At 42.3% G+C, this 27879-nt stretch overlaps 1 protein-coding gene across 1 annotated transcript in view; it reads right to left on the bottom strand.

Moving 5' to 3' along the window:
- The window catches only part of LOC126416995 (lysine-specific demethylase 3B-like), a 145687-nt gene that overhangs the window by 52472 nt on the left and 65336 nt on the right, over nucleotides 1-27879 (bottom strand). The window contains exons 2-3 of the mRNA XM_050084881.1: nucleotides 9592-9784; nucleotides 1690-2004 (exon numbers count right to left, since the gene is read on the bottom strand). Of these exons, the coding sequence (XP_049940838.1) occupies nucleotides 1690-2004; nucleotides 9592-9784 (508 nt within the window). The remainder of the gene's footprint in view (nucleotides 1-1689; nucleotides 2005-9591; nucleotides 9785-27879) is intronic.

Genomic DNA, 27879 nt, shown 5'->3' with positions numbered 1-27879 from the left:
ATGAACATTTTCTAAACATTTGTGATTCATGTAACTGTAGCAAGATGTGGGTACCTGCCTAGTATTCACCCAGTCTGGTGTGGGAAACCACTCAAAATCCCACATTCAGGTTGGCCAGCTTATCTGCCTTGGTCGTTTATATCCTGAGAGGATTCAACCCGGGGCCAGCATTCCTTCCCACACCCCGGAAGCCATGTGGTAGCATGTGGTGCTATGCAGTAGCTCATTATTTAATCAATTTTGATAAAAACAATTTTGTTATATCCATAAATAAACTGAAAATTGTACAGCCATGGTGGTAAAACTTCAGCAGATGTCCTGAACCCATTAAATTGTGTGGGAATGAGTTTCATACATACATACATACATACATACGACAATCTAATGTAGACCACGAACAATGTACCTACTACCACAAATCTCAAAAATTGCCATGCTGTACACTGAAAATAATATATTTATAAAAATATGGGAAAGTGATAAATTGGTGACATAAAATGGTCAAACCAACATAAAAAGTTGCATTCTATAAACATTGTCACAATGGAGTCTGCAGAAAATTACATGGCGTCAAAATGAAATATAAATATACAAGACAGGATAAGAGCAAAATGTGGAAATATGTGTAAGTTGTATTCCCAAGTCCCTACAAAACCACCACATCAGAGATCGTAACATATTCCGAGGGGAAGGGAGTCAAAAGGTGCCAAATATGTGGGTCAATGACGACGGTAACTTTCTTCGCTGCTCGAGTGTGTTCTTATGCCGCCTCCTAACATCGGTCCCCTGAAATTGCTACAGATTCTGAAAAGAACATTTGTATCACACACAACAATAATGACAGCTCAACGAACTTCATAGTTATGCATTTTTATTAAATAAGTCCATCAAATTTCATTTAGTTTCTACAGTGTCTGCAAGAGGTGACATTTATAGATTATCAGAAGGATATCTGGTACCAGTCACGATGGAAGACGGTATCGGGAAGCTCCTGAAAAATTAATGGTGAACGGAGGGGTGGGGGCATACCACAATAATGACTTTTCTTCCCTCTCAGCTGATGAATAAAAGACATAAACAATAGTTTAATGAAAGTTTTAAAAATAGAAAACTTATATAGAACAATATTCATATAATTAACACACTTTGAAACATTAAGTATTTTAATATCTGATTAGCTCAAAATTTCAATGCTAGGAAAAAAAGAAAACAGGAAGTTTGTTTTGCCAACACTCCCCACAAAATAAGGAAAGGGAAAAATTATCATTTCAAAATGTCGACATTTATTTTCAAGCGAACTTCAGCAGCGGACATGACTTTAAAATTATCACTTCTTCACTACTGACTATAAGCAACACACAAAGTAGACAGCATATACATATAGCATTGAATGTGCCTCCAGAATTATTTCACTGTACAACTCTCAGTTCCATAAATATGACATCAGAGACGACGAGATGTGTGAAAAACCTGCTCCCTCTTAAAATGGAACTACAAATAATTACCCAGTACTTCACAAAGTGAACACCTAGTGACTTCGACCATAGTCTGTAACATCAAACCTTTTCCCAACTTTTTTCTCACTTACGTGCTTAATGTCAAATATTTGGCACTTTAACTGATTTGTAAAGGAGTCAGCTGTTTTATGACGAGTATGCAAACAGCGCGTAGCGTGCGCCCTGTACTCACGGTGGGAGCGGCGTAGTAGGCCGCGGCCGCGACATGCGCCCTCTCCCTCTCGCGGTCGCGCTCCCTCTCCCTCTCTCGCTCGCGCTCCCTCTCGCGGTCGCGGTGAGCGGCGGCGATGGCGGCGTCGTGCTGCTGGCGCGAGAGGCGCGCTTGCGCCTGCGCCACGGCCTCGGCGGAGGCGGCGTGCGAGTGCGGCGGTAGCGGCGCCGCCTTGTCCTCGCAGCCGCGCGACGCGGGGCCCGGCGGCGGAGGGCCCGCTGCGGGGGCGGGCGCCGGCAGGCTGCTGATCAGGTTCAGGTTCCAGCACATGTTGTGCTGCAACATCCGGAACACCCACATGTCACGCCATTTCTATCGATAAAACCCGATTAACGCTAGACGAAACGTCAATTGTATAACGCTAACAGTGAGGTTACGAGATGCTATCGGCGAAAGAAAATGTCGGAATATACTATCAGAAGTACGGAACTAGGGGATGATAAGGTTTATTAATGACCAAAGCAATATTCTTGATGAATTTTTTTGGTACACTGCAAGTGAACCATTTCAAAAATCGCCATTTATTTTCAAGCGAAAATGTACACACACATAATTATATATATAATTGAACAATATTTAGAAGGGAATACAGAGATCTTTTTTACCTTATCCATTATCACCCCCGCGCACGTAGCAAATAACGTCAGGAACAACTCTACTTATATGATACTGTTCCTCAATCTGTAAAACGAGAACCCATACAGGACCTATTTGGTGTCGTTTTGTCTGCCCGACTGTTTAAAACCCTGTTTCCCAGGAATGGTTTGACGTATCAAGTTGAAATTTACGTCACATATTAAAATCTACGGTTCTTTGGCGACGCACAAAAGTGAAACTTCTAAGTGAATTCAATCAACAGATACGGCCAATTATGTCATACTTTGACACTCGCAGACTCCCTCATTAATCCTTTCAGGGGAAGTGGTTCCGTTTGAAAGCACCTACAATTTTCTCGTTTTATGGCAAAAGGGCAGTGGCTACATTTGGGGACACCATTCAGCAGCCTAGTTGGTGCTGCCCTCTAGTGGCTGTCACTGGAACCGCTTCAAAATCTGTAAATATTAGCAAGTAGTGAGGCGAGTTGGATAGCCATTTCTGTACGCTGTGCGCGAACGTCTTTGTTCTCAAATTGTGACTGTATTCTTCTGTATTAGGTAACTTTTATGCATGTATTAAATGCAGAATACTGTTCTGTTTACATTAATACTATATGTACTGCAATAATAACCAAAATAATGCATTTATTTCCATGAATGTTGTGGTGGTTCCATTTGAAAACCACTGCTCCTGTAACGGCAGCATTAGTAGGTGTGACGAATTTTTTTTTCCCCAGTTTCACGAGATGTATTCTCACAGACCAAGGGATGAGGAAATTCTGGAGTGCCTTTTCGCAGATATTCCTTCAGATTTCGACTCACGGACTGACACTAGCAGTGACAGTGAAAGTGATGTGCTAGTTGAAGACAGTGATTTGGATTTGCGAATGAAAACACCCTTTTTATCTCAAATTATTTCGGAAATTGAGAGTGAGGACCATTTTGACAATGACAGTGATGATAGTTTCGGCACTAATGACGATTTGCCACTGTCTCCCATTGCGAATTTTTGTATGGAGCAAGGACATCAGTGCAATGAACTTTGCCGCCAATTTTTCAGAGGAAGCTGGTGTACGAGGAAAACTTAAAAATGACAGTGAAGGTATGCAACCAGTAGACTTTTTTGTGTCTGTTTTGTGACGCTATGTTAGAACACATCGTTTTCCAGTCTAACCTGTACGCAACACAGAAAGGTGGCAATTTCAGGCCTCTTTCTAAAGCAGAACTAAAAGTATTTTTGGCTATAAACATTCTAATGGGAATCAATAAACCTTGTTATAATCGTGATTGCTGGTCATCCCATAAGAAACTTCGAGATGAGTGCATTTCCTCACTAATGTCGGTAAAAAAGTTCAGCTGGATTTTGACACATATTCACATCAATGACAATACTGTTATGCTTCAAGGAAGAGCAGAAATTATGACAAATTATATAAAATCCGTTCACTAATCCATCAGATACTGATAAACTTCAAAGAATTCTATGCACCTACTAAGGAGCAAGCTATAGATGAGTGCATGGTGAAGATCAAAGGACAACTCACATTCAAACAATATATGCCCCAAAAGCCAATCAAGAGGGGATACAAAATCTGGGTCAGAGCTGATAAGCTTGGATATATTTGTGATTTTTAGATATATACTGGAAAAGTTGAAGGCATAGTGGAAAAATCCTTAGGAGAGAGAATTGTGAGAGATGTGTAAAGGCTTGGAAGGAAAGGGATACCACATATGCTTTGACAATTTTTTTACCAGTGTCTCACTTTTACAGAAGCTAAAAGATGACTGACTTTTTGCCTGTGGAACAATTAGATCACACAGGAAAGGACTTCCTATGCTAAAAACAGACAAAGAGTTGCAAAGAGGAGAGTTTGACTGGTCAGTTCGTTCTGATGGCATTGCCTGCATCAAATGGAAAGACAAATGTGTAGTCATGTTGCTGTCTACAATTGATTTGCCTGTATGTGTTAAAGAAGTCAGTCATAAAGAAAAGGATGGAAAAATCACAAAGGTACCTTGCCCAAAAACAGTGAAATAATATAATGCAAATATGGGATGTGTCGGTAAGTCAGATATGATGAACAGTTTTTATGCAATAGACTGGAAATCACGAAGGTGGTGGCTAAGATAATTTTGGTATATGGTTGATATTTCTATTGGAAATGCATTTATTTTGTTTTGATTATGTAATCCACCAACAGCAAGCAAGTGCTAAAGGATTTTCGAAGACGTGTTGCCACAGGCCTGGTAGGCAGTAATGACTGTTGTTCCCCATGAGAAATGTATATCTGAAGCAAAACATCTGCCAAAATATGGAACCTCAAGGCGTTGTGTGCACTGCAGCACAAAGAAAGAGCCCCGCAGAAGCAGATGGACATGTAGTCACTGCCAGGTAGCCTTATGCTTATCTGCAGAAAGGAATTGATTTTTACTGTATCATCAAAAGAGATGCATTTAGCGGGCAGTAGCTCCATTTGAAACCACCCTGTATGTGTTCAGTTTATGTATATTTCATTTAATTTTTACATTTTTCTGTCTCACTGTATGAAAATTAATACAATAAAAACAAGGAAAAATTAAAAATTAATTATTTTTTATTTTGCTCCTGAAAGGGGTAAAACCCTATCGGGTACTTCACCTTAATGTAGAATCATTAAATTTGACGAGAATAGCGGTTTCTCAGCACAAGTAAAGAAAAAATTCGATAATTGTTAATCTGTTATTATATCACACAAAAAATATTTCTTTTGTCATTTGTTATCCAACCTCATCCTTGACATCAATAGATCCTCTGAAGTCCGAGTCCCTGGAACAATATCTTGCCTGTATCTAAGTCGATAGCAAGCAAAGATCGTTGAGATCCTCACTTCTCAAAATGGATAATCTATCTATGCACTGTGTAACAAAAATTAACGACACAAATTTTAGGACAGATTCCTCATACAGACACGAAGAAAGTATGTTATTTGAACATGAATCTTGAAAGGCTTGTTTCCCTGTTTCAACTCATTTTCCCCAATTCAATCATGGGAAACATACAAAAACAGAACGCACCACCACCATATGACATGCAACTCTTTCTCACAGGAGATGCTCAATATGCCCTCCGAGGGCATTGATACATCCATCAACCTGCCCTCGCTGTGAATGTCTGACGTCCTGATGTATCATACGGGCACGGAGACTGAACTGGCGTTACACAAACAAGAGCTTTCAAATACCCCCACAAACCGAAGTTCAGTGGGTTTAGGTCCAGTAAGCGTGAAGGCCAGGCAATTGATCAATCTGTACCTATTTACCTGTTATTTAGAAGCCAACGGACATTAACACTAAGATCAGTACGTCCTTCTGTCGCACAGCTAGAGATGTTTTGTCGCACAGCTAAAGGCACATCTGCTAACAGATAAGGAAGATCGTTCTCTACAAAATTATGTCAACTCTGTCCGTTAAAGCTGGGTGGAAGAAAGTGAAGAGCAACCAGTCACCAAGAATGCCGGCCAAAACTGACAGAAAATCTTTGTTGGTGCGTGGGGACTGACGTCTGCCCATACATGCCGATTGTGAGAATTTACAATTTCGCACGATTAATGAGCTGGAGAGAAAATAGGTTTAACATGGAAACAAAGAGTTTCCAGACCCTTGTTCGTGTAACATTATTTCCTCGTGTATGTGTGAGGAATGTGCCCTGCAATTTTTTGCTGTACGTTTTTGTTACACTTTATATACATAATAATGTATGTACTGAAACCTCAATGTGCAAGTTCTACTCGCACCTGGCTAACTTTTTCTTCCTTCAATATACCTGACCACTTAATAAAAGGTTATTGAATGAAAATTGGTTCCTCGATTTATGTTCTTATTTATACACAACCTGGCTTCTGCTCTGTTCAGTTACTGCAAAACAATTTTTCTTCTCTTTTATATATTTGACTTGTGGAAAAACAACTGTAAAAAACGTAAAGCAAAATGATAAAGAACAAGAAAACGTAAACGAATGAAATGCACTACAACATGAGAGCTCGCCGAAAATGGGTTGACTTCTCATTTCCCCATCCAACGTCAGCTCGATGGAGGGCAAAATGCGATGTGCAGGTAATTATTTATTTATTCGTGACAAATTCTTACAACAAAGTAAAGACAGTCCCCCATAATGAGGTTATATTACGGGCAATACTACAACCTTTATGTACGTAGACAATCCGGGCGCACACAACAAATCTTCGGTACTATACTCCAAATGCACCGACAGTGCATGCATTCAGTAAGGGTATTTTTAGACAATGCGTTTCATTGCTTTTGTCTTATTACGGAATTGTACGCAAGACGACGTAAATGAGCCGTAGACAACACAGCACCACACGATTACTTCCCAACTGGTAAAAACTGGCTATTTCTTCAGATTTACGTTTCTTATCGTTAATGATAATAAGCCTATCCGCTAAATAAACCGGACAAAACGACATTCGATTTGGTATTGCAGATTTGATCTCGAAAATAAGCGGATTTGTCTTTCCTCTAGCGTATGACTCAGTACGTTTACAAGCAACACATCTTCCGAAAGACGAAAACCGAATTTCGCAAACGTTTTTCGCTGTGATGATTATACGTTAAGCTCCGGGGCGGATTTGCTGGCCCAGTTTATTAAGTCGCCTGGAAAATAGCTAATACAGTTTCCTATTTAGTCGGCACAATCGCTGCTTCTCTTCAGTTAAACGAGGCGTACACAGCTTCAGTCTAATGGTTCTAATGGCTCTGAGCACTATGGGACTTAACATCCGAGGTCATCAGTCCCCTAGAACTTAAAACTACTTAAACCTAACCAACCTAGGGATATCACACACATCCATGCCCGAGGTAGGATTCGAACCTGCGACCGTAGCGGTCACGCGGTTCCAGACTGAAGCGCCTAGAACCGCTCGGCCACATCGACCGGCTTCAGTCTAATATTTCAACTTATTCTTCACTGTGCAAAACGCCATTCCGTCTATATTGGCCGAATTATCTTTAAAAAAGAAGACGAAACCTAGCAGCCCAAGCACGTTCCAAAACCGATTGCGTTTGCATGGGAACGAAAATCGATTGCGGAATTGGAAAATCGACGGCTAGAGGTGGTTTTCCACAAATGATTTTAAATTGTTTACATAACCACCCAAAGCGGTATTGGGAAATCGGTTGACGAAATCCGGTTTTGGGTGCCTCATGTGGACGGGTGACTACTTCGTTCCCGAACCGACCTTTTCCCCAATGCTATTAAACTTAATTCACACCGGATAAATCGTGTTCGCACACGGAAAAATTCAGGATACTTTTCTTGCGGAAACATTCATTCCACTACTGCGTGAATGTTGAAGAGGCATTCATTCCACCAAGGCTTGAATGTCGAAGGCCGAAAGTGATTATTAGAAGATGAAACTAAAAAAATCAGTCTACGGATTCGTAGTGTCTACACTCCTACTATGGCGTGGGAGCTGGTAATGTTCATTATTTGTATAAATAAGCAGGAATGACAAATTTTACGAAACAAAGGAAATATTGGCTATGCATTTAAATGACTGATATGGCAGTGAAAGAAAATCTGTATGAAGAGCTATGGAGGAGGCCGAAGGCAGAAACAAATTCTAACCAAACCACCAAGCTACGGAACATTCCTGCTAAATACGAGTAGCCACGTAACTAAGGGTAGCTGCTACTCTTAAAATATAATTTTTGTGTGTTTATAACGCAGATTGCCCACCTTGCGCATTTAATAATTCGTCTGGGTAGTTCAGAAATTAAAATGTGGAATTCTACAGGACGCTTAAGAATTCGTGAGCAGTATGGAAAACAAACGTCTAAATTTTTAGTTTTAGGTTAACGAGATCGTCGTACATAGTGCGTTAGTTGAAGCAACTGCTCACTGCCTGATTATCTGGATGATACATCACACAGAGTCTACCGAGGATTGGTCTTTCAGGCATGGGTACGATTTCATGTTACCGCGATCATAATAAGACTTCATTTCAGTAAGTTATTTGAAAACTTACTAAGTTGAACAAGCGCGCTCACTTTTGCCACAAACTTGGCACACGCATTTAAGCAGTATTGGATAATTTAAAGTCTTGAAGCCCAAGTAGCCTGAACGATTAAAACAACTGCAAAAAATCTTTTCCTCCCACGGACACAAGAGTATGCTCACACTCAAAATTGTCACACATACAAACTCGCAGTAATGTGTGAGACCAATTTACGCAAACACACAACGAAATATTACAAAATTTAGTGTAATTCTTACCACTTTGACGATGGCGTCACGGAGGCAAGCAGCCGCTATGTACCGTATTTCAAGGTACATAATTATGCAACGTACTGCACCGCACATGTAGTTGATAACGGTTATTCATGGGCCTTGTATAATTGTGTGCTCTGTAACAATACCACATCAATGAGGTCGCCAGGCCCGCTTTACCCCCGAGACAGGGTTAAACTTCTCGCAACTCTAAAATAGCCGTAGCTATCAAATGGCTTCCAGGAAAGATCCGACCGCTATACTGGAAATGTTCACCGCTACAGCCCAATACAACCACCGTCCTCAACGGTTTACTAGCGGTTCAACAACACAAGAAAAGACTTAAACGTGAATAGGGGTCTCTCACGAAACACCACTCGCAAATTTCCACGCACGTAAACAAAATTGATTGGCTTCTACTAGACTTGTTTTCAAGTCCGTCTCGTTCACTAAAACACCACAGTCTAGGTGGCTAGTGCCTGGTGTAAACGCTGTGCCTAGCGAGCACGTGCTCGCTCACTTCCGGCCGACTCCACTCCCTCGAAAGCTGCAAAACTGCTCCACGAAATTAATTAAACGTGTGTGTCTTCCATCGAATCCGCTTCAAGAACAGAATGTAAGCACCTGCATTGGTCATAGCCTGCTCCCGTTATAACGCTTCTGCAAGGTGGTGCTTCCTGGCAGTACTTTTTCAAGTGTGGTATCTCTGCCACGTCACGGCGGAAATTACTCGCCCTTAAAATCACCCTAGTCAGTTACGACTACCACCCATTTAGGAGCGTTAGTAAATACCAGCCCATCGTCTTCAAGCCTAACAAAAAGCGTTTCTCTCTGCGGCCTGGATGTGATCGAAATGACTACAATTAGCGAATACCAATGGGCCTCCAGGAAATGATACGTTACGTCTGTGGTGGAATGTGTATTCCCAAATCTACCAATTTTGTTGTACGAATGATAAACATCGATTAACCGCAGCCATAATGAAATTGTGCAGCTACTGACCTTCTGCTGTGCGCGGCGCAGCGACTCCTCGAAATGCTTCTGCACTGCCTGGACGGCGTGCTCGCTGGCGCGCTGCTGCTCCAGCCGCTCTCTCTCCCTCTCCCTCTCGCGCTCCCTCTCCCTCTCTCGCTCCCTCTCCTGCTGTTGCTGCTGCTGGTGCTGCTTTTCTCGTTCCATCTGCTTCTCGCGCTCCCTGTAACACACACGCCGGCAGCCATTTGTTAGCGCCCACTTCGCCGCAAAGCACTCGCGCAGCCTTCCGCGAAGTTGCAGCAGCGGGGGATGATGATGATGATGATGATGATGATGTGCCAACAAGGCTCCAACGTGAATAGGTGTTTGAAGCCACAGTAATACCGACTCAGGTCTGTTACCCCTGAGTTTAACACCGCAGCGGTGGTTTCGAACTTACGCGGCACTAACGCGAGCATTATGTGCTCTGCGGACAAAGTTTATTAGCGCCGAACTTCGTTCTGCAAGCAGTAACTCAACTTCCGTAACGATAATGATGTTTCTTACTACACCATACGTGATATAAAAATAAACCATCACCTATACAATGTTATAACCAACCATGACGTCTTTTATGGGATAGCAACTTCGCCTCTGGTGGATACAGAAGGTTGTATTATACACCGAAGAACCAAAGAAACTGCTACACCTGCCTAATATCGTGTACGGCCACCGCGAGCACGCAGAAGTGCCGCAACACGACGTGGCATAGACTCCATGTGTGTCAATGTTGGAGGGAAAACATGACACTATGAATCCTGCAGGGCTGTCTATAAATCCGTAAGAGTACGACGGGGTGGAGATCTCTCCTGAACAGCACATTGTAAGGCATCCGAGATATACTAATTAACGTTCATGTCTGGGGATTTTGGTGGCCAGCGGAAGTGTTTAAACTCGGAAGTGTGTTCCTGGAGCCACTCTGGACGTGTCTGGTGTCCCATTGTCCTGCTGTAATTGCCCCCAAGTCCATCGGAATGCACAATGGACATGAATGGATGCAGGTGCTCAGACAGGAAGCTTAAGTACGTGTCCCCTGTCAAGAGTCTTAAGTAGACGTATCAGGGTCCCAAATCACTCCAAATGCACTCGCCACACACCATTCAGTGTCTCCACCACCCTGAACAGTCGCTGCTAATATGCAAGCTCCGTGGATTCATGAGGTTGTCTCCATAAGCGTACACGTCCTTCCGCTCGACACGATTTGAACCGAAACTAGTCCGACCAGGCAACATGTTTCGGCTCCGAAAACCCATATGGATGATGTTTCGTTGAAAGGTTCGCGCGCTGACACTTGTTGATGGCGTAAATGGCTCTAAGCACTATGGGACTTAACATCTGAGATCATCAGTCCCCTAGACTTGGAACTACTTAAACCTAAGTACATCACACACACCCATGCCCGAGGCAGAAATCGAACCTGCGACCGTAGCAGCAGCGCGGTTCCGGACTGAAGCGCCTAGAACCGCTCTTCCACAGCGGCCGGTACTTGTTGACGGACCAGCAGCACTGAAATCTGCAGCAATTTGTGGAAGGGTTGCAGTTCCGTCACGTTGAACTATTCTATTCAGTCGTTGTTGGTCCCGTTCTCGCACGATCTATTCCCGGCCGCAACGACGCCGGAGATTTGAGGTCTTATCGGATTCCTGATATTGATGTACACTCGTGAAAGCGTCTACGGGAAAATCCCCACTTCATCACTACCTCGGAGATACTGTGTCCCATCGCTCCTGTGCCGCCGACTATAACACCATGTTCAAATTCACTTAAATATTGATAATCTGCCATTGCAGCGACAGTAACAGAGCTAACAACTGCGCCCAACACTTTTTGTCTTATGTAGGCGCTGCCGATTGCAGCGCAGTATTTTGCTACACAAGTTTCTTGGCGCTATAAAATGTTACATAAGCATAGTGTTAACACCAAACCGTACATTTGCAGGAAGTCGCACGCTGTAGGCAGTTCCCACACCAACTCCTTTATAATCTTTAATAGCATTAATTTTAATGCATCCACCTTCGTACTACAATCTGAGCAATACACAACATTTGCCATCATGTCTATGCAAATGTGAAGAGACAAGCCGTTAGGTCTAAAGAAAAGCCAATGTACATGTACTCTGCCACACATAAAACTATGCTGAATTTACCTGAATATGGAAAGTAAGTAAAAGTCCTAAAAATACGCTGTGTACCAACATTAAAAATGCGATATTAGGTCAGAATCTTTCCCTGATTTTATTTCATTTTCTATCAAGTCCTGCATTGGGAGACAACGGAACAGAATAGCGAGTGCGACAGAGACAATTATACTAAATTCCTTTAAATACCCTCAGAACGCATCTAAACTTTCTTGCCATGAAATCGGTATCACAAGAATCTTTCTTTTATAACCTTGATACATTTTTTCAATGTGTTTTCAATGTTAGGCATATTATCAGAAATTTAGACTCAAACCTTTAAGACTGCCATATTATTTGTTTGGCACAAATTTGTCTTCAATGAGCAAAATACTCCTGCGTTTTGAAATAATTGTGGAGTTTCATCTTGACTTAAAATATATGCAAGAAAATCACGATTCTCCATTAAGAGAAACAAAGGAAATGTTCGGTCGTAGTACTGCCGCAGCAGGTTACGCAGAGTAACAGGCATAAACAGTTAATCTCTTTACATTCTACCGTAAAATGTGAAAAATTAAAGCGTTAAGCGTTCTCACTGGCACCACAAAGAATGCAGCAGAAGAGCTTGTTCTCTATAGAAACAAAAGTCAGCTACCGGATTTCTCGCTAATCTGCACACCGCATTCTTTCCGGTAAGCACTGATAAAAGAAGACGAGGCGTTTCTACCGTTTGTGCGCATCGGATGTCAGTGCATTTCTCAGCAGCGAACATGAACCCGTTGACAATGCCACCTAAGCACAAACCAAGCGTACTTTTAGCTGTTTCTTCATTTCCCACCGACGGTAAAAATACTGACACTGCTTCGTATCAACGAGTACCGACGTGTGCACTTTCCCAACTAAGGACAACAGCTAGTTATAACCTACATGGCTAGACGTGAGCCCTTTTGTTTTATCTGACAGACAAATGATTGTGTCACGAAATGAGTACTCACACCAGCTCCAAATACCATTACTTCTTACGTAAATGCATGAGAAATATGTGTATCATACAGTTGGGCGTAAGTTCACAGAAGAAATTAGAAGTGGCGCTTCGTCGACCATCTTATGTGACACAATTGAGCTTCAGGTGGAATTCGTGGAAATCAATCTATAGGAATTCTTTAACGTGCGTTGCATGATGAATGAACAAGTACTTGATAGACTAGATCTCATGTGGGCGTTACAGTAGCATCTGAAGTGGGCAATAGGTGTCAATCTCTTAGAACGACTGCATCTATTTGGCAGTGTTTACAATCCGGATCTCGTGCCAAGTTGTCGACCTTACATTCGCTTGATCGTTGTGTAATAGGACTTTATTTGATGAAGTTTTCCAGATTGATTTTTGTTTCAAGGTTGATGCTAAGTTATGGCAAAATAATGCTACCACGTAACGAAGTACCTACAAAAGGACCGATTGAAAGAATGATGGACGGCGCGCGCGCGCGCGTGTGTGAGAGTGTGTGTGTGTGTGTGTGTGTGTGTGTGTGTGTGTGTGTGTGTGTGTGAGAGAGAGAGAGAGAGAGAGAGAGAGAGAGAAGGAAATGAGGGAGGAGGTAGATGAGGGGAATAGGGCACGTGGACGACTGGCCTTGGTCAGTGGGAGGGAGCATCTGCCGGAAGCTGAAGCGGTGCCAGGTGCGCCACATAAGCAGTCTGCACATGTCAAAACGACGCAATCTTCTCGAATTCGTTATGCCTGTCAAAAAGTCTACCCCCATAGAGACTGCCTATTCATCTACACCTGCACTCCCTAGTCTTCTTTCAGTGTCTCGCAGAAGGTACAACGATAGCACTACAGTAGCGTTCACACCTCTTCCCCAGAATTCGCAATAAAAAAAAAAAAAAAAAGAATATAAGACGACAAGGGTTTAACGTCACATCGACGGCCTGATCATCAGAGACGGAGTACAATCTCTGGTAGGTGAAATAAATTAGCCGTGATCTTATCAAAGGAGTCATCGCGGAATTGCCTTAAACGATGTACAGAAATCACAGAAAACCTAAATCTGGTTGTCCGGATGGGGATTTGAACCGGGGTCCTACTGAATGCAAGTCCAGTAACTTACTATCGCGCCATCTTGCTCGGCAATTCCCCTTCCGTGTATAAAGTGGGAGCAAAACGGCTCATATGACACCAATGTGTCAGCTGAATTCACTGTGATAATTATAACGAGTTATGTATCGAGAGGTAACATGTTCCCTGAACACTTTTGAAGCTGTAATGCTTACATAAATAGTTATTCCTCATTTAACAAATGCTGTTTTAGTTTTGAGTCTCTCACTGATGCTTTGAAATTTAATTACAGAGCATGTCCGTTGTGTTCTACCAACGACTAAAAAAAGTAACGAATCGTATATTTTCCGCGAGTCACATTCCGAACATTTATTTTTGTATACCGCAACCTGGCATTAGTTTTCTCGACGATTTTTCTAGTCGTTTCAGCTTAGGTCATTTCACAATTGTCACTTTTTCAAATTAACTAAATAGAACGATAAACAAAATGGGGGTTGGCCTACTGAAAATTAACCGATTTCCCCACAAACCACGATAAGAAAGAAAGAAGCTCAACTGTAGAAGAAGAAAAATATCACGACACATACAGGGGGACACACGCAGATGCGCACAGTGTGACGAACAATACAAACTACAAGCTGCAGTCTTCTAGTCAGCTGATTGATGCAGACAAAGTATTATGTCACTGTACCGCTAATTAAAGGATTATTTATTACTGCATAAGATACGTCGCCGTATAGGTGGCTTCCAAATTAGCTGAAACGGCAACTAAACCACCACACTCAAAACACTGTAATACAAAATCAAGTAGGAATAAATCCTCGTTATATTTTAACATTAATTTTTGTTAAATTCAGCCTGAGACTTATTAATATCTATATAGGTAAGGTATTCTGAAAACAACACTACTTCCACACATACACACAAAAATAAAAATACGGTGTCACTCCCGGCCCTTGGCACGATTTTTGACACTGGAAACTAAGTCAGTTCCAAGGATTCGTTCTTTACGCCCCCCGCCTCTCTTTCTCCTTTCTGTCACACACGCAGATCGTGAATATGACGAAGGCATCGCGGTAACGTAAGGGCAATGTTGTGTTCCGAACAATGTTCGGGTTTATGGCTTCTCTATTATCAAATTATGGTAGTTATGACACCAAGCAGACTCCTGCATAATCCTACATTCGCTCACAGCATCATAAACGGAGAACGTGGAACAATATTATTCAAGCTCTGACAATTTTACTTTTAACCGTTGTTACCACTGATGATGCAAACTATCATCAAGTTACTGCAGAAAACTTGAAGATACAGCAGTGAAACAACTCTTCTCACACTCGATAATCAAGAAACACGTTCCACGCAAAAAAGCCAGCACTCTCAAAAAATGTTCAAAAACATTTAGTACATTTAATTATGACGCTGAACAAGCAACTGCCTTTATTAACCGGAAGAGTAATTTAAGATAAAGTTTAACAAAAAGCTTAATTATTTGAAATTGGTTCATCTTACCGTACTGGTGGTTACATCGCTCACTTGAAAGCTGTGACTTGAAATCCTTAAGGGCGGTTGATAATTATTGAAGCGATTTACGGAACATACAAAGAGTCCCAACAGCGCGTACAAACTATTATAGCGCAACCCAGGAAATACGCGATACTGTAAAGCTGGTAATGTCAAGATATGAAACTCCCAAAGAACATTAGGAAGCAAATAATCGAAATCATGAAATTCCAATGCGCGGAATCTATGGGAGACTGTGGCATTTTCACAATATATTAAATGATAATTTTATATATTGACAAGTAATATGTTTTTATTAAACTACATCGTTATGAGTAACAACAGAATGGTGAATTTCTAGCAACTGCACATAAATATCTCCAATGTTAGCAAATTGTATGGATACGAAATAAGATGAAACGTAAAATGTTTCCCTATTTACCGACTGCCTGTAGTACGGATTACTATACGCAATAAATTGTTACTTTAACCAATGTTAATTAAAAACCCGTGAGTATTGAAGGGGATAGGGCACCAGTTAACGCTGTTACACTGGCAAACTAATGATTCAATCTGAAAATAGAAATTACTGACGATATCTAAGCTTCCCAGAATGTAACAATGAAATTGACTGATATTCTTACTTTTCGGCAAACCGAAGTACAAATTCGCGGTGAAAGAGATGCAAACGTGGAATCTTGGGAATAATCCGCTAGCGGCAATTTCTTTCACATCCTAGAAATACCATCCAGGATCAATAAAATCATATACGACGCAAAATGAGGTGATACATAACCCAATGAATCCATTAGGAAACTGATCCTCACCAAAAGGCCAAAACCTACGTTTGTGTTGTAGTCGAGCTTACGGGGATGTCATGGATCTTATGGCTTAACCCTACAACATTAAAGGGGGGAAAACGTTGCACTGTTCCTAAAAAATCTTACATCGTACTACTTTAAATTTATTCAAAGAAAGTCATAATTTATACATTATGCATTAGTTAGTAACAATTATTATATCTCCGACGGTATGTTACATACGAAATTAAGTACAAAATGTCCTTCGTTATACACTACTGCAATCGGAGATTTTAAGACGGTTAACCTCACAGATCATATGCTGACTACTTGCTCTTAGCGCATTCAAGAACAATACAACATTCGCAAAATTTATGCACTAACAAACAGGTGAACACACTGCAACGATGCCATGTTTCAGCGGTGCTTGCTTCCCGGAGATTATAGACAGGCTAGATAAAGCGACCTCATAAGAATAATTGTTACGAACTGCAGATCCTCTTACTCTGTAATCTGCTGCTGATCACAAATGGGTATATTTAGATCAAAATTCCTAGCTAGGACCACTACCGTACACATCGTCACGAGGTATGCCGTGTGATCGGCAGCAGAGGAAAGGGAGGCCCTGGCTCACAGCCCACTAGGGGTGGGGGAGTGAGTCACACAGCAGCATTCCGTTATGAGGCCGTGGCCGCAGCAATTGCTACTACAGTACTCTCATGCCGCACCGTTCACATTGTGAGCGCTTTCACAACAAAATCCCGCTCTATTGCTTTCTCCTTATCAGTACGTACCGAGCTGTCCGCGAAGGCCACCAGAAAGCGCAGCGTCATCACGAGCACACAAATGACAAATTCCAAGCACAAGCCTCTCTCTGCGAGTCTACTATTATGTCACATCACGTCAATATCATTTACATGACTTAGTTCCAAATGACATACAAACCACTGAAACTAATTTTAAATACACCTGCTCAATACAATGGGCTACAACAGCATCTCTTAACATTGGCTATAACATTAAGCAATTATCGTAGACATATGCCGCACACGGACCTATTTCTCAACGTCTTACTATACCCTCAAAATCATTATGGTCGAAGCATTTTCAGTTTCTGCGACCAGAGAAACAAACTTTCGGCTGTAACGCAATTAAAACTATTGAAAAATGCTCTTCGTGTAAACTCGGAAATCATCTGATCTTCAAAGTTTTTTCTTTCTTTTCTTTTAGAATTTCATCATGGTGCGTTAGGAAACTGATATGTAGGCACAGACTTAAATTCGACAAGTATGAACAAAATAGAATAGGGCTAGTCCGTAAGGTCCCCTTGTGTGACGAAGCGAAGCCAAGCAACGAAATTAACGGTCCGACTAAATGATTAAAAGTTCATATTCAACAACATTTCACGCATACATTAAACGTCTGATAGCGGGTTGACGCGAATGTAAGTTAAAATAACAGAGGTAGTACGGCTTCCCCACCAGGTACAAGCTAACAGAAACCTATTCTCGTCGGTAATTTCAACGAGACCATTACGCCCACAATAATCAATCAAGGTAGTCGACAAAGTTGCTGTATGACCCCAGTCTCTCTTGTTTTGCACTCAGATGATATAGTAGAACAATTTAAGACAAGCAGATATGAAAACATTATCCCTGGCCAGCGACGTGTCCGTTATCGCATCCGTTTTAAGATAACCTACCATATAACACAGCCAAATCACAGAATTGTGAAATCATAAACACCAAATTTAAAATACTTTAAGGGCCAGAAATTACGAGATGAAAATATACACTTCGATAGCACCTGTCTCAAATAAGTAACTAACTTTAATTCACTTCGTGGCAATATCCATATGAATATGCCCGACTCAAAAATAGCCAGTATGTCACACATTTGTGGCACAATCAAAATACTGGCGAAAACCTGCCGCAACGCAAACCAAATGATATTCCACAACACTGAGGCTAAAAATTATTCTGTGTGGTAGCGAACTAAGGATCCAGAACCGTAGAGACCCAGCATGTACCTGAAGATGAAACGCGAAGCAACGGATAAATATTTTCGGGATGTTCGATCGTGGACTGAGACCAGCATTGTCGCCCGGCGGTAAAATATAAGCCACATGCCCAGTTGTATATTTCAAATCAGCATATTCGTCCTATTCCAGGCCCTGTTTTTTTAACAAAGCGCGTCAAATACCGCAACCGTAATCCGCACCATGATAAAAGGCCGGAAGGAGGGAGGGGGAGAGCGAGCGCTAGCTTAACCACGTTCTATACAGCTATTGCCATGTATACCGATCACAAGGCAAAACTTGTTTGTACTGACCGAGAGGATAAGACCCGCTTACTAAATCCGCGGAACAGATGATGAAGGTAATTAAGTCGTATGACGTGCTGATCCACACAGTGTGAGACTTATAGGGCTGTATTAAATACATAAGATTTCGATTAACGGAAAATTTAGGTGTTGATTTATTTTAATCCGTGTCTGGAATTAAAATGCACGAATTTTCTACAATGTGGCCGCTGGCAAGTAGTGCTCATTTTGTCGCTTACATTTAAAAATGTCGGTTACAGCTTAACGGAGCGGATTTAACAGGCCAATTGCTGGCTAAGGTGGGGTACAACATTTACATATTCAATCAACTGAAGCGTAAGTTCCGTCAAATCTTCCCTGCCCCCACCGGATACTTAATCGGTAGTAATTTTGGGAGCAAGTATGCTGACTAGCAGTGGAATGGCACGCCGAGTGCACGTTGGCTTGCGGCCGAGCGTGTCTTGGCCGAGAGCCAACAGGCAGTGGCGCGCACTTAAAAAAAGAAAAAAAAATTGGCGCTACGGCTTCGCTGCAGCAGGCAAGAAGCAGCAGGTGGGACTGGTGACGTAACGGGCCGCTAGGTGGCGATACATACGGGCCGCACCTGCCTGCACTCACCATTGCGCCGCTCGCGCTAGCTGTTACATCACGCCATCTCAACGGAGGCCTTGCCGTTACTGGCTTTATACTTCCAACAATGTTTAATTTCTTGTCATTCTAAATGGCCAGTACCTAAATATGGCATCTATGACAATCTACTTGCATACTGTCACTTCTCTTGAACTCTGTATCATATCGACTCACAATAACTGCCCGATCTCGGCCAACGGAAGGAAGTACCCTGTAGGGAGGGTTTCAGACGTTTGAAATGTTTTACAGAGGCTATTAACTGGTCACTAAGATGAAAGTGTGATGTACAATCTATCATTAATCTATGAACTCTTCTATTGTAAAATTAAGGCCAACTATAATACCTTATGAAAGTCGTGTGGTCTGGGTGAATCTACTGGTTACTGTGGACATGTGACTCTCGACTGCTGCGTGTATGTGCCAAACAACTGCATGGCTAGGCCTAAATTTTAGATTCACTAACAGTCGGGAACGATGCAAGTATGTACTCTGTGTATCCTTCGCAAAATACGAGGGTTGGAACTTTAATGGTGGCAACTATTTATTTACAGCTCGTGTAAAACAGATAAGTGTTTCAAAGTTTTAATAACCTTCGAAGTCACCAGCATTGTGAAAGTCGTAGGATACTCTTAGCAGTGCCACTTATGTTGACAGTTCCGAGCGGCGCAGTCTATTGCCCGACGAATTTGTAGCTGTTCTGAAGCGAATGCCGTTAAGTGTTTTCTTCACTTTAGAAATCGAGTTGAACTTACGAGGGCTTAAGTCAGGGGAGTGCAGTAGGTGGTATTGCACTTAGCAGCCCCATCAGCCAAACAAATCAGTAACAGCTTGCACTGTACATGCTTGAGCATTGTCCTGCAAAATGATGGTCAGGTCTTGCAGAAAGTGTCATCAATTCTGTCTCTATGCTGTTCATTTTTGGAACACAACCTACGACCAGCTTTGAGACGGAAATGATGACACTTTCTGCACGACCTGTCCACCATTTTGCAGGGCAATGCTCAAGCACGTACAGTGCAAGCTGTTACTGATTTGTTTGACTGATGGGACTGCTAAGTGCTATACCTCCTACTGCACTCCCCTGACTTAAACCCTCGTTAAGTTCAATTCGCTTCCTAAACTTAACGAAACACTTAACGGCATTCGCTTCAGAACTGCTACAAATTCGTCGGGCAATAAACCGCGCCGCTCGAACTGTCAACACAATTGGCACTGCTAATAGTATCCTATGACTTCCACATCGCTGGCAACGGGTTATACACAATGCTGGTGACTACTATGAAGTTCAGTAAAACTTTGAAACACGTATCTATTTTGTACGAGCTGAAAATAAATTGTTGCCACTATTGAAGCTCCAACCCTCGTAACAATATCACTTCTGTTGCTTCAGAGGTCTTGGCTGGCAACAGGAACGAATTACGATTAAATGTGTGATGTGACCCTTAAAATATAAATGACAGATGTAAACCTGTTAGTAGTATACACTAATCCTGGGCTCTGAAGTCCTACGTTCCCCGTCTTCATGGAATGAATGGACACAATGGATATTCCAAGAGGGCAGAATGGGTATCTGGATATACATTAATTTTTCACCTTGACTATACGCCCTACATCACGTAAGATGAACCGACTGTTGGTTACTGGCCTATTTCACAGGTGAGACAGTCGTATGGTTATACCTCACCGGCGCACAGATCATCGTAATCATGTCCAGCGTTCATATATCGGAAGTGTGCCTAGTCTCCATCCAAACAGAAACAAAAGAATCCGATGGGATGTCTGTCAGCTTACTTTAGCTACCTGCGAAAAATTCTCTAGTTTTCTATTCCAGTTTATGAATCCGTTGTTATGGAACAGGAAATAAACTGTATGATCAACTTCTGTACGTAGGCCATAACTTAGAATATTGACCTGTTCTACAGCGTTATTCAAACCTGGTTAAATATGCAAAGTTTATATAATGGGAATAGTGATTTTCTTTTGTGACCTTCAGGAGAGATGCATCGCTAAATATCCGAAAGACCGCATCGCGTCACATGGGAGCATATTTTAAACAAATTATTATACAATTTGTCAACTGCCGTTTAAGACCCACACTGCGAGTTTTTCTGACGCTAATATCTGCAAGCAATCACCACAGCGCTGTTCCCCGAGCCAATGGGAAATAGTTTCGAAGTCCACCTCCTCCAACAAACATGTAAAAAAAAATCGGCAATTCACGTATGCTGTAGTTCTCTGTGGTCATACCACGTCAAAAAATCCGTTCATAACTGGGGCTAGAGTTAAGGTTCATTCCTGAAATGGGCGATATTTCCAAATCTTCAAAACTTTCCTAACTGAGGATTGGCAAGCATAATGCTTTACGCTGCGGAAGTGGCAACACAGTAGGAGCCGACAATGGCAGGCTCCCACTGTTGTACTGCCAACTAATTTGAACAGGAAACCGTACTGGTGAGCTTTGTAACTCTGGGAGAATTTCTATGATTACTTTGAAATTCTTAATCGCAGCGACGGAGTTTAATCGCTGGCGTCGTGTGGCGTTGCACTCAGATTTTGTGATACTAGAGTATGAAAGAAGCATCCACGCCTGACTGCGTGGTATCGCGAGGCAGAAACCGGGCTTCTGGCGAACAGGTCAGCGCACACGTGGGAGGCAGGCCGACCGACGGAAGAGACACGCTTTGGAGGGCAAAGCGGGCAACGAACCGGTTCGCAGAAGCACCACAGCTGTCCCCGCCACAGGACGCTATCTGGTCGCTGGCCCAGATACTATAGGCAACCTATCACACGGCTAACAAAATCTCATACGAACAGGTGAAAACACGGCAGTTAAATACGAATACGCACAGAACAATGCTTATGCGTATCTCATACTGTGCACGACATATTAATCCCTTTAACGACCATCTACATCTGCAGTGCATCTGATTTGCTGCAGGATACACCATGACCAATAGCGTTTAATTCTAGAATGGTGCCTGTGAATTATTTGTACAGTTTAATGATACAAATGACTCACAAACAGCATAGAACGAATTCTGTCACAGTAATTTAAACAATGTACACCCACAAGTCGTCGATTCTTTTTATCCTCTCCTGTAAGAATGCCATACAGGAAATAGCACAAATATTAAAGTAGTATGGGAATTACCCAAATCTACCACTGACCTCAAACGGGTATTCGACAGTGTATAAGACGTTATTCTGACGGTTCCTTGATACAGGAAAATTGGCCCGTACAGCAGGCTGGCGTAAGGTTATACTGTGGGAATGATGCAGCTTACAGCTACCTAAGCCATGCAAAACAAGTTTGCTGGTGTAATAAGTTTCTTCAGTGACCACAGCTCTTAAAAACACTTGTCCTAATAATGAAGTCGTCTGGTCACTTGGGCGCATCATGCCACTAACGTTTCACTACATGACATCAGAAGCGGCAAACTACCGTTCAAGAACTGGTTACACCGTTCAACATTTCTCGCGCCGTTTCACTGCGACTGCAAGCGTTAGCCATGTTTTCCACGCAATAGGTATATCGATTATAAAGGTAGGCGAAATCAATAACCGTCTCCCTTAAGTGGCAGGGCGCGACGTAACAGAGCTAAGCCATTTACCATAATAATAGTCTTCTTCTCTTAAGTTTTCATGTCGCCCAGTTGCTCCTGGTATTTCAAAGATGAGCTGCAACTGACTGGAGGCCGAAGCTCATTGTCAAAAGTCAGACAGATTTTAATTTAATGAAGACCCTGCGAATAAACTAATTCCGGTAAAGAACAAAATGTTTCAGATATATGATCTGACTTGGCGTGAGCGCACAAAAAACACTGTTCTCGATATCTCAGTTTTCTCGGCGTGACTGATTAAAGCTGTGTGGATATAGAGCCAGTTACCGTTTCCACTTTTGCACAATAGTTCGGGAATCCATCGAAACAAAGATGGAAAAGCTAATAAACAAAGACGGTGGCTTCAATTTGAACGTGGCTTGGTGTCCAGTACTTTATTAAAATCTTATGATTTCTTCCTGTTCCTTTCACGTATGGAGCGCGGGAAGAATGCTTGTGTGAATGCCTCAGTGTGCATAGTAACTATTCTAATCTTATCCTCACGATCCCTATGTGAGCGCTAAGGAAGGGGCTTTAGTGTATCCCTAGAGAAATCATTTAAAGCCGGTTCTTGAAACTTTTGTTCACGGAGTTTCTCGGGATAGCATGCATCTGTCTTCAAGCGTCTGTCAGCTCAGTTCCTTAAGTATCTCTGTGACTCTCTCCCACGGATTAAACAAACCCGTAGCCATTCGTGCTGCTATTCTCTGTATCGTTCAATACCTCCTGTTAGGTCATCTGGTACGGGTTCCACACACTTAAGCAATATTGTGGGATGGGTGGCACGAGTGACTTGTACGCTCTCTCTTTTGTAGACTAATTGCACTCCCGCAGTAATCTACTAATAAACCGAAGCCGACCGTCATATTCACCAGAACTGAGAAACGCTAACATAATGGGCGTTTCACAGAATACCCACACGGGCTCTGAAAAGAACTGTAAGAAGATTGCAAATCCTTTACGCTCGAGGCTTTTAAAAACCAGAAAAATACAACGTTTACGACTTTACTAGATAATATTCCACAGACCGTTATTACGCGTCGTATCGATATCATAAATTTCACTTTTACAGTATGCTGACAGACTTTCTAGTGCTGTTCCGAAGGACTGCACGTTCAAGATCGGTTCGTGCGCGTAATGTACGTTGTTTATCGTTGCCCATCGGGAAGAATTTACTTTGATCACCCCTGCCCCACATTTTCGCTTCTCAAATATAAGCATATCATAGCAGATGGTCCAAAACCGAATTCCGGTTTCTTATATACCATCGTCGGGGTTTTCTTCGCAGAAAATTGCGTATCGAAGATTCGGGGATTTATTTTTATCGCCTCCTTAATTACGTTCATACGTAATTCTGAAATCACCGAAATGGAAAGTTACAGCCTGCACGAGACTGTTCGAAGAAAAAAGAGACTTTGTTCTCTAAGTATTTTCTTTCAGTACATACGGACTCTTGTTTAACTGGCGCAAACTAATCCTCGAAAAGGGGGTGATGTGGCCCGGGATGAGACCATAGCTGCAATGGAGTGGTATGCGTCATGGGGAACAACCGCAGTTTCGACCGACTGACTGCCTGCCTAGTGAAGTTCTTAGCCTCTGGATATCTGCCAGTCGCCTTGCGAGCGGTCGGTAAGTCTCAAGTATTACATGGGCTATGTGACAGCAATGCTGTTCATCTTAATATGAGGGTAGGCGGTCACTAAATTACTTCAGGAATACGCTAAATTACTTCCCAAAGAAACGCGACAGTGTAGCCACCGTGATGCACTGTCCGTAAATCGTGAACATCTGATGCCAGATAGTCCCTGAAGCAGAAGACTTGCGGTATGCAAATAGCGTGCAGCATCATGCAAGTAGGATCAATTTCGATCGAAATCCGTGTAACAATGTCGTTTGAAATTTATCACTCCTTCTTAATGGTCCAGAGTTCGCGTTGTGGTATTCCGTAACCGGTTGGGTAAATCAGTTCTTAGATCAGAGAAACAAGCCACACAGCTTCCAACAGGAACGGGTAGAGTAAAGCAACGTGCTGTTAAAACCAACCTTCAGCTTTATCCAAAGATTTACTTCCTTTTCCACAGTGAAAGTAATGACAACAGAAAAATGTCACTTCCACGAGGATTTGACCAACGTCATCGTTCTGATGCAACTACGACAGAAAGTATCAGCCTGTAACGGATACCAGCCTCTTTTTTTTCATCTACTTTCTTTAATCGGTAGATCATTCGTCCAAACGACCATCATCCAACGCAGTCCGATTCCTTATGATTATTATAAATTACTGAACTCCAAAAATGTGCTAAACGATCCTAAAAATGTTCAAACTTGTTAACAATCGTTGTGGTCCAGCTTTTACTCTTCTGATCGTAAGGATTAAGATGTATGCCCACGTAAACTGAACATGCTATGTACTTACGAAAATGAACTCTTCGAGAAAGAAAAGTCAATACAGAAATGCCTTCGAGATTTATCAAAATATAAATTGCAGAGATAAGAACAGAACGGGAGAAAAACACGTGATTCTTAATTCATTGTAAACAACAAACGCAATTTCTGAACCTCTTCTAGCATGTATTTCATAGGTAAGCTTGGCCTGCAGTATCCACTTCACCCCCTGCCCGCCCCCACCCTCCGCGTACCATTAAATACCACAGTCTGAATTTAAATATTGCTTAACGGGTGCTTCCCTGCCAAACGAAATTCTTGGCCAGATATTCTGTACAAATATCAGAAAAACGCAGTTTCAATAAAAAATTTAAAAAAGGAAAATAGAGTATCAGGCAGTAACACGACGTGCTTATTGATTCTGCTACATCAACCAAAAAAGTGTATCTGCCATTGTAGTTTCAGGCAAAACAACGGTACAAGACGAATTCTGGCCACCGAACCGTTTAACTGAAGCGTCGCCGGGCGGCCATCGGAATGCCGCTAGTGAGTGCCCTGCTGCGCTGCGCTCCCCTACGATCTCGCTGCCGCCTACTCACCGAATTCCGCATCCACGCAGCGGTGCCATCATGCACCGGGCATGACCGGCACCAGACTGACTCACCGCGCCAGCCGATCGTTAGTCAAGATGGCCGCCCTGCGAGCGGAGCGCGCCAGCGCAGTGTTGCCACGCCTGTGGCCCTGACCCTCCCCGCCAACTGTGGAGGCGCAGCAGATTCTCTCTCTCTCTCTCTCTCTCTCTCTCTCTCTCTCTCTAATCGTTGCCCCACCACCAAGACACTACTACTCACTCTCATTTAGTCTTGAGCTGCTGCGCTGCTTGAGAAACAGCTTGCAGTTCTCGCCACATCCACTACTCAATCCCTCCCTCCCACACTCATTTAGACTTCGTTCTTTTCAGGAAGGTATTGAACACCGCTGTGCACCGGTACAGCTCCCAGTTGTAATTCAATTCCGCTGGTATGCAAATGTAACAACTCGCTGAATCCAACGACGCAATATCTGCGGTTCAGTTAATTATGTACTACAAAAGTGCTACAGAGTAAAGAAAAGCGATCGAGCGAACAGGCTGACAGGCTCACCAGCTCTTTTTGTTAAACCGCGAAGCGAATTCGTTTCGATTCCGGCTCGCCTTCCGGAATCCTGGGAGCGGCACGTCAGCGCGCGTGACAATCTGGCGCGAAACTGCACTTTGTTATTCACTCCCAGGGGCATACATAATCACGTGGTAAATTGTGCGGGTGGGACATAATACGGATTAAATCCACAAGAGGGGATTCCGCGACGAAACTTCCTCCCAGGTACGACCTCACATTTTGACGCCACACACTTTTCTTTCACTTGCTCTCTTCTAGTTCAGAATGAAACGCATATCTCACAACTGAGTGAGTTACTCAAGCGCGTTGTCTGCTTACTACAGAACCATCGCAAAACTGTTGCGAAGGCGAAACAAGCGTGCCCTCCTCCATCCCCTTAATCCTTGCATTGGCAGCAGGAATATTAGCATTGATGTCAAGTACTCTGAATTGCAGTTCTATGATCACCGTTTGACGTGGCAGAGGTTACTTGTGGCTATATATTTCCAAAAATCAAATACAAAATCTGATCAAAATTCACGCCACAAACACAGACAGCAACAATTGGGTACTGTTGGGAGTTAGCGTTACATCCATGTGCAATTCACTTCCAAAAGATTCCTTCCGAAGCATTTCTTCTTTCAACAGGTAAACACGCAAGCTAACAAAAATAATTATACGATTAACTTGAAACGAGGAAGCAAACAAAACAGAAATGTTCTGATTTAATACAATTCTTTTTAAGTTTCACACGTGATTGGCGGATTATTTCTGTAAATGAAGGTAACTGCCTAATCTCCACTCATCACTTTTGCATACCTAGGAATAAGCACTACATGTAATACATGTTATTTGTCACAAAACTCCAGAAACGTTTAGAACTGCTTCCAAGCGTTCTAAACATGAGCAAACACTCACTTTGGCGGACATTTGTAGCTCAGGAAAACATGTCTTCTCTCATTTATCATTGTCGGTGATACCAAAGTAAGGTAATTTTCTGTTTTGCTTTGTTTCCGTTGTTCGAAGATGACAATATCCATACAGGCAATACGTAAGTTAGTTACTGAACTGTTCCAGATGCTCTATTAAGATTAGATGAAGAGGACGAGGAAATTCATTTCGATGACGCTATAACGTTAAAATATTGCCGGACGATCCTGGAGAAGTACAAAGAAATAAATTACAATACACACCATCTATATGCCATGACTCCATCAGCACACACACTGCCAACAATTGCCAACGAGCTATTGACAACGACAAATTATATGTTGTCATAACCCTCAAATCGTTAATGATCCTCTCTTTATTGACTTAGATTCTTCGGGCTTCGTTTTCTAACCTCCGTTCTCGACGTCCGCTTAGTGTTGCATCATCCTTTTCCTGCGCAATTCTTTCAATTAATGTATCCGCGTGTTCTTTTCCAATTTTATACAACTCGTAGGCACCGCAATCATTCCACCTTGAGCCACCTTGTAGACTTACTGCCATACTGTAATGTTGCGGACACGATACCAAGACCGGAGCCTTAATAAAAGACAGTGATAGCACGTTTTCTTTCAGAACGTCTTACTGGCGATAAGGTAAGCAATAAGAATTATGTAATTCTCCTGCTTCTGCTCCAATTTATTGCTTGCCCTACTACTCAGTTATCTAAGCGACAAATTATGCATACATATACAGAAACAACACTATAGGCTACAGAATAGGTTTTTTTTACAGTGGTGTG

Source organism: Schistocerca serialis, chromosome 8 (genome assembly GCF_023864345.2).
Source record: "Schistocerca serialis cubense isolate TAMUIC-IGC-003099 chromosome 8, iqSchSeri2.2, whole genome shotgun sequence".
Lineage (NCBI taxonomy): Eukaryota > Metazoa > Arthropoda > Insecta > Orthoptera > Acrididae > Schistocerca > Schistocerca serialis.
Note: the sequence above shows the minus strand (reverse complement) of the source record. Positions and strands in the feature narration are given on the sequence as shown.